Source organism: Clytia hemisphaerica, unplaced genomic scaffold, assembly GCF_902728285.1.
Source record: "Clytia hemisphaerica strain Z4C2 unplaced genomic scaffold, Clytia hemisphaerica genome assembly, whole genome shotgun sequence".
Taxonomy (NCBI): Eukaryota; Metazoa; Cnidaria; class Hydrozoa; order Leptothecata; family Clytiidae; genus Clytia; species Clytia hemisphaerica.
The window spans coordinates 467,431-475,306 of record NW_027103824.1 but is presented as its reverse complement, the minus strand read 5'-3'; the positions used below and the strand labels follow the sequence as shown (position 1 = coordinate 475,306).

Here is a 7,876-nt window from a genome sequence, read left to right as displayed (position 1 = left end):
GGCCGGGACAAAGGTATAAGCCTGCGCGGCGGCTATCCGGTTTGCTTTAGTTAATTCTTATCTTCATTTTTCAACATTTCTTTACTTTCCAATTTTTCTTTTTGAATAAGCTCAACTCTACGAGTCCTAATATGCATGTCTTTGTGATTCTCGCTCACGGGGGTGTAGTCGTCGTTGTTTTTAATTTCCATTCCATCGTCAGCGGATAAAAGGCCCAGTCTTGTTTGTACTGTAATCTCCTTTCTAAAGACTCTAGTGCGACTTTTTAAAGAGATCATATGAAGACTCAAAAGCAATTCTTTCTCATGTTTACTTAGGTTAGGGCTGGGGATTTGAATCTATTGCTTTCGACTTCGAGTCAGAAATTTCCGCAGCGATAGAAAAACTAGCTAAAAAAACTAACTTTTTTGACAGAACTGGAATGGATATAAACAGGCCTATAATTTTCAGTAAAGATGTGCTTTTTCTCACCAGACGGAACTGCAGCTTGGCTGTGATACGGGGTGTAACACAATCTACCAAAAGGTCCTGCGTGCACAGCATTTTCAGAACTCTAGTCGTACTAGGGGAGGGGGCTTTTTCTGTTCGACGGAGAAACTAATGTTAATAGTTCCTGAAGTAACAAAACTTTGGACATGAAATTTTCTGTAAATTGCAATCTTTTATTTAGCTCTAAGATAAAATATAATTTCTGACACCCACATTTGTCCACATCTTTAGCACCATAGTCATCATAACATCTCTGACAGCAAAGTGTTATTGAAATTGACATTTTTTCAGTACGATATTATTTTTTATGTCATATATATCGCTTATCAAGCAAACAAAATATCAGTGATTATCAGTGATTTTACTGAGAGAAAGAAACTCGAAAAAGTGCAAGCATTTTGAAAATAGCACAATATAAAAAAAGTTTCATATCATTTCGGCAAATTGCACAGATCCGCAACGCTGCAATATTCCGCAACGTTGCGGTTTTTCGCAGCGTTTCCCCCAGGGTTGCGCTGCTATTTTAAGCAACGCTTCCAATTGAAGCTTGTGATTTTAAAAATTATGAGCGCCTACCAATTTTCTTCTAAACACATGCAAAGTCAGGCAAAAACTTCTTGAACAAAGTAGCGCTTTTTTTAACGAAGTAGCATTTCTTCCAAGAAGGATTGTGAATAATCGCTAGGTAGGAAATTAAAATGCTAGGGTGAAAAGTTTCCTTTTGGGTTGTTCTTCAAAATACACATCATATCGGGACCCTGGTCCAGGCCCTGCAATGCCGATTTTGGTCCAAAGGCCAGAGCTGCGAAATTATGCAGCAGTAAAGCTGCGGAATTTCGCAACGTTGCAGAATATCACAACGCTAAAGATGCAGAATTTCGCAGCGTTGCAGATCTGTGCAATTTGCCGAACTGATATTGACAAATAAAGTGATAGAATTGTGGGAGCTTGAATTCATTAATTGGTAAAGTAAGCTGATAGCAGTCGCTGGCATCCTACCAGGGAGAGCAAAAAGAAATTTGAAAAAATCAGGACGGATCTAGAAGGGCTACCAGAGCTAATTGAATGTACAATAACTGACCTGGTGTATTTTTCCCATGCTCAAAAAGTCCACAAATATTGAACATTGATGAAATTGATCGCTGTCCTTTAAAGCAGGAATGGCAAAGATGACCAATTCCAAATTCAGTATACGATACAGCAGAATTTTATGGCAAGCAAATGAAGTTTTTATCTTCTGTGAGGTGGAGTTGTCTGTTTAAAGTCATTGAAACCTCCTCAAAATCATCTATAAATTCTGTCCAGTCAATCTCGCAGTCAATTTTCTGACTGGACAATGAGCTGAATGTGTAGGGTATATTTCCAAACGGGGACGGAGTTTTTGACAACTTTTTCGGTGGGTAGGGGGACACACACCAGTTTTGTGACACAGGGATGTATAAAATGCCATGTACTTATTCGTTGAAATAAAACTTTTTTTCTGTCCAATTTTTCCAAGTCTAAAACTTTATAAACCAGATAGCTCCAAAAGCAATACTGCAAACCGTAAAAAAACTATCTGGTCCATGAATGGAAGATCAAAGCCATATCAAATCACAAAAACTATCAAATCTTCTGTTGAAGATACTGGAAAGTACTACATTGGATTAACGGGCAACGCAACTTTGACATTTTATACATTTTCTGCTAGGCCAACTATTCTTAAATCTGAAGATTAAAAAATCACAATGAAAAACTTTAATGAAGAAGAAAATGAAGAATTTTGCGAAGAACAGTATTTCAACTTTGAAGACCTTATTTTCGGCAAAAAAAACATTCTGGAAAGATTTTTGCGTTAGAAGGTGTATATTTAACCAAACTAAAAAAAAAAATTTCGGAAAATTTTTGTAAAAGCTTCTTCGTCTCAAAATCTTGAAAATAGCAGTTTTTTGACCAATTCTTCATTGATACATCAATCAATTAAGAAGATTGTTCTGAAAAATTTAAATAGTTTATTTCTTTGCGGACAATTCGAAGAAAATTCGAAAGAAAAACGTTAATTGCCCATTGAAACTAAGCACTTTTTGTAAAAGATGAGGGTAATATAACATTTTATCTACGTCTTTTAAGTTCATAACGTCATTTTTGTAATTAAATTCTTGATTACTCTTGATAGAATAAATTTCCAAACAACTTGTTTATAAAAGCAACTTTTTGTTAAAAGTGCCAAGAAACCCAAAACAAAAGTTTTATCTTCAAATCCCCTAAAAAATTTTTTTGACTATGGTCAGAGCCCTTAATTTTAAATTTCCCTAGGCCCAACTTTTACACGCATCGTTTTTACTCCTTTTACTGATTTTTGATACTGTTTTATTACTTGTTACGATTACATGTTTTACATAACAGAATTAGTTCAAATATCATTTTCAGATTTCTATAACATATTCATATATGTCTAAAATCACATCAATATGAAAACCTCAAAATTTTCAATGTATCGAATTGAATATAAAAATTTTTCATAAAAAATGTGCTAGAGAAGATCTTAAGTGGAAGGGGAATACATATATGGTTGATTCTGTGATTGAAAATAAAACTATGAGGGCTATTATGTTGAAATTCTGACCAGTGATAGGTATTGAATGTACCCCCTTTTGGAGAGAATATAGCACTGGTTCGGTAAAATACACAGGATAAGAAACCTTTTAGCCGAAGTTATAAAAACTCCAGATCATCCGATACGTTTAGCCCTATTTTAAACTATTTTAAGGGGGTATTTTACACCAACGTTTAGCAAATATTGGACAAATATTGGAGGATAATTTTCCACCAGGGACGATATTTTGGACAATTTTCCTAGTGGGAAAGGGTTCCCAGTGGGTCTGTGAGAAGGGGGTGTAGCATCAAACTGTAAGTAAAAAGTTCGGTAAAAGAAGGGTTAATGATATCTTTTATTAAGTAGTCAGGGCCGGCGAATCAATTTTGAAAGTGGAGGGGCCAAATAGTAAGTGTCTAAGGAGGCGCCACCATGGTTGGTTGGTTTTTTTTTTCTTAGCAAAAAAGTGGGGGGGGCCATGGCCCCCCGGCCCCCCCAGTTTCGCCGGCCCCGGTAGTGGATATTGGATTATTCTCTTAAAGCGGGATTTAGATATCTTAACCAATAATTGTTCTTTGTATCCTTTGCATTACAAGTCACATATTATCTATGATTATGCTCTCCTATCTTTTTGTAAGAAACAAAAATTAATTCCAACGTAAAAAATGATGAAAGATTTAAGCAAATAGTAGAGGATGGACAATTTTTGAATCTAAATGGGGGATATGACTTAGAACTTAGTTGGTGGTGTACTTTGAGAAGAATTATTGATGCTTGAATATGTTTTAGATCTGATAACCTTACGTCGCTTGATATTAATTTTACTCTGGTGGTATAGGTACCCTTTTCTTATAATTAATAATAATTACTTAGATATTAAAGCCAGAAACAAAATACGTTTAATAGATTAACTGCATTCTATTCATTTTAAAATGCACGTAGATAATATAACTGACATTTGCATGACATTGAATTACTGCAAAGCTTAGTTTAGTAGTATTTCAATGAACTATATGATGAGGCAATATATATCAAAGCTCGTGCTCATATTAGCCTTGCTTTAGGATTTAAAGAATATAAAAAGGCTTGGTTGGTTTGCGTCATGGCGAGATTCGCCAAATCATTTTAGTGTGGATTTGATCAAGATTTTGACATGTATGTCTGTTAGGGAAAAAAGCTTGGTATTAATTATACGTGATTTGGGCTATTTTTCAACATTTTTGAATGATATGAAATAATTTTAGTGATTTTAGCGATATCATGATGAGAGCAAAATGTTCAGTGCACGATTTAGTGTTATGGTGAGGAGTACAGGGGGGGTCAAGCAGTTATTATATAAACACTATGACAATTACTACCGTGGTGGTATATAAACCAAAATTTGGGAAAACAGTTACTCCACCAGTGGACTAACTGCAACATGGGTGGTGCCTAAGCCCAAAATTGTCGATTTTGGTAGGATATGGTGTACTAAGTGAGCACATTTTTCAATTTTTCACTTAAAATTTTAGGTTTTTGAAAATTCCGGAAGCAAAAAAATTCAAAACATTTTTTTCAAAAGTAAAAAAAAAAATCACAAAATTTTTTCTTCAATCTGTCAATCAAGGCATGAAAGATATTTTAACAAACTTGGAAAATGATTGAGATATTTAACTCTTGAACGGTCGTTAATAAGACGTACCCAGTAAAATGGTATCAAAAATGAGGAATTCAGTGAAAAAATTGCCAGATTTGGCATTTTTGGGGGTGGTATACACCAATTTTGAGGGTAAAATCGGTTAGTACACTATGGAATAGCTGCAAGGGTGGTGGTGTCTGAAGAAAATGTCCAAAATTGCAGTTACTCCACATAGTGTCAAGGAGTAACTGCAAGACCCCCCCCCCCCCCCTGAGGAGTACAGTTATACCCTGAGTATCAGAGGTTAAGTTTTCAAAGAACCTGTGCTTTTCACGGTAGTACAGTTAAGGGTCTCTCCGAAGGGCTTTAAACTACCATATTCCTTTTGTAAAGGAAGTTTTCTGAAATATGAAGGAAAGTATGCGAGACCACAGAAATCATTTACAAATGGAGCTACAGGCAAAATTAACAACTTCGTACTCTTTATTTCTTAAGTAAGCAATAAAGTTAGTATTTTCATCTGGTGGCTCTCGGCAGGGCTAGGAGTAAGGCAGTCTATCCCCTTTTCTCTTTGCACTAGATCTGGGAGATAGCATGCTGAGGTACACTTTTTTTTTTTATAAGAACAATTTTATAAGAACAATGAGGCTCAAAATCGCCAAAAAATAAGAACAATTTAAGAACAACCCTGAGCCTGGAATTGCTGAGTTATAAGTAAAATAAGGGCCAGATTAATGAAATTAGGGTGCGAACCCAAAAATACCCCATAATGCCCCAAATTTGCCTTAGAAATAAGAACAGGATAAGAACAATTTGAGGCTCAAAGTGCCAAAAAAATAAGAACAGCCGAGCCTCAACAAAAATTTACTGGTTCTTATAAAAAAAAAAGTGTAGAGCGTGACACCTTCTCCCAGCTTCCAGTAACTTACCGCCTAGATCCCACAAACTTCGAATGATTGTAAGGTAAATGCCTCACCGACTGAGCTACCCGACCACCTTATATTCTAATTGTGGTACATAGTACAATTTAATTCACTACTATCTTTTTCAGTACAAGAACTATAAAAATGGTTTTAGTGGGTGTCATCGGTGGTACAGGCGGATGTGGAGTGCCACTTATTAATTACCTCCTCGATAAAGGATACAGTGTACGAATGCTTGCGCGGACACCAGAGAAAGTGGAACAAAAAGACAACCCAGAAGTGACTGTCATCAAAGGCGATGCTTTGAATGAAGAGGACATTGCTCAAGTTTGTCAAGATGTTGATATCCTCATCTCATGTGCTGGTGGAGGTCCTGGTGTGCGTATCATGGAAAAACTGGCATCTAATGTCGTCAAAGCAAAGCCGAAACGTTGTTATTTTATCACCTCATTAGGAATGGGTGGTAGCTCCACTGCTGTTAATTTATTGCTTAGTTTGGTGGTTGGTCGAAAGAACATCGTTGACTGTGACAAAGCAGATTCTCTTATCTTCGAGAAAGGTTATACAGTTGTTCGTCCTTGTGAATTGAAAGGCGATCCTTTGGGTGATTATTACGCTACTTCCAAGACTGGAATGTCTATCAAAGCCATTTCCAAAACTGATGTCGCCTTGTTTCTTGCAAACTGTGTGGAAAATACAGAATGGGATGGAAAACCTGTGCAGCTGTACAATGCAGCCTGTAAAAAGTAATTGGATTGTTTGTATAATAATGTATTAAAGTCGGCCTAAAATGGTCAAAAATGACCAGGATCAGTAAAAATTGTCCAACTTCACAATGCTGCAACTTTTTATCTAGGACAATAATACGTAAAATGTGAACACAGATTTGAAATCAGCAAGATTTAAATTTTCTAAAAAGCTTGATATCATGGTTTTAGAACAGTAGAAAAAATATTTACTTCGTTTTTCTTCTTTATTTTTCAATTTTTCAAAAATCTTTATCCTTTAGATTATTCTCCTTTGAAATATCTTTCCAACAGAGCATAGCTTTCCAATATAGCATAAATAAATGAATAATAAATAAATAAATAAATAAATAAATGCTCAAAAACTAAAGCGTCCACATACTTTTGAGACAGACCATAGACAGACTTTAATTTATTCAGTAACTTATTCCTAAATATTTATGAAAAATCTATGATCAAGAAAATTACTTCATTTTCTTTTTCGTCCACACTTGCTTATAAGACTTTGCATATTACATTACATTAAAAATATATCGCGATTTAGATAAATAAATGGCTGAAAATGCAAAAAATACTCTCCTGACTCTGTCGATTTATTTCTGAGAAAACTAAACTGTGAGGTGCTCATGGTAGGTCTATAGAGTAATTGAACATCAAGCACTGATATCTTTTTTCCTTTCCGCCCTTGAAAATCATCGAGATAAAATGCAGATTTGAAGAGTTTATCAGGTCACTTAATTAGACAGAGGGTATATACCAGTAAAAATAGCACACCTGTCTCAGAGTCCCGGTGGAACCTCTTCACACAACGGGAATGAAAATTTTATCAAAATTCCAATGGGGATAGAAGTTCCTCGAGAAAATCTATTGTTCCCAGATCAAAAAAATCAGTGGATGGTTTTGGGGTGCAATTTTTCATATTTCTTTTATTACCCAATCACCGATTTCTCTCTGTACTGTAAGGGTGCGATTCCAAAAGCCACATTTTTTCGTCGCACATATACCGTCCAGTTGGTAAACCCCCACTTGATGAAATTTTAACATTTAGACGAAAAATCGAATTACAGGGTACAGAAGGACTTTATTCAAAAACTGCTTTCACTCATTTCATAGAGACACTCTTTAAGGAATCACATGCACAATTTCACCTTGAAAAACTTTTTCTTTTCTGAATCTTTGCCGGGGTGAACCGCCTAAATGTAAATCTCAGAAACCGCTGTCTCTTGTGCCCTCTTGTGGGCCACCATAAAGAGAAATTTTCAAAAAAAGTGTTCAAATTTCTAAGTTAGGCTAAGGGCTTCGAAACTACATAAAAATTGTTTTTGAAACATTTGCACTATTCTTAAATAGTTTTCTCGGGGGTTTAGGCCTTAATACCTTTTTTGGATTTCCCGCCAAACGTTAAGGGTCGGAAGAATTTCAACTTTTTACCCCCTGAAAGATCGAAATTTGGTCAAAATTGGTCAAATTTGTCCTGCTAAGAGTCGTAAAATTCTCAAAATGTTCCTTTGTTTTCTCCTTTTTA

General features: G+C 35.5%; 1 protein-coding gene across 1 annotated transcript; it reads left to right on the top strand.

The window, feature by feature from the left end:
- The first annotated feature begins 5,737 nt into the window (after window positions 1-5,737).
- LOC136806687 (flavin reductase (NADPH)-like) lies at window positions 5,738-6,922 on the top strand. Its single transcript, XM_067063275.1, has one exon. It carries the CDS (start codon window positions 5,750-5,752, stop codon window positions 6,353-6,355), a length of 606 nt encoding a protein of 201 aa, XP_066919376.1. The 5' UTR covers window positions 5,738-5,749; the 3' UTR covers window positions 6,356-6,922.
- The last annotated feature ends 954 nt before the right edge of the window (window positions 6,923-7,876 follow it).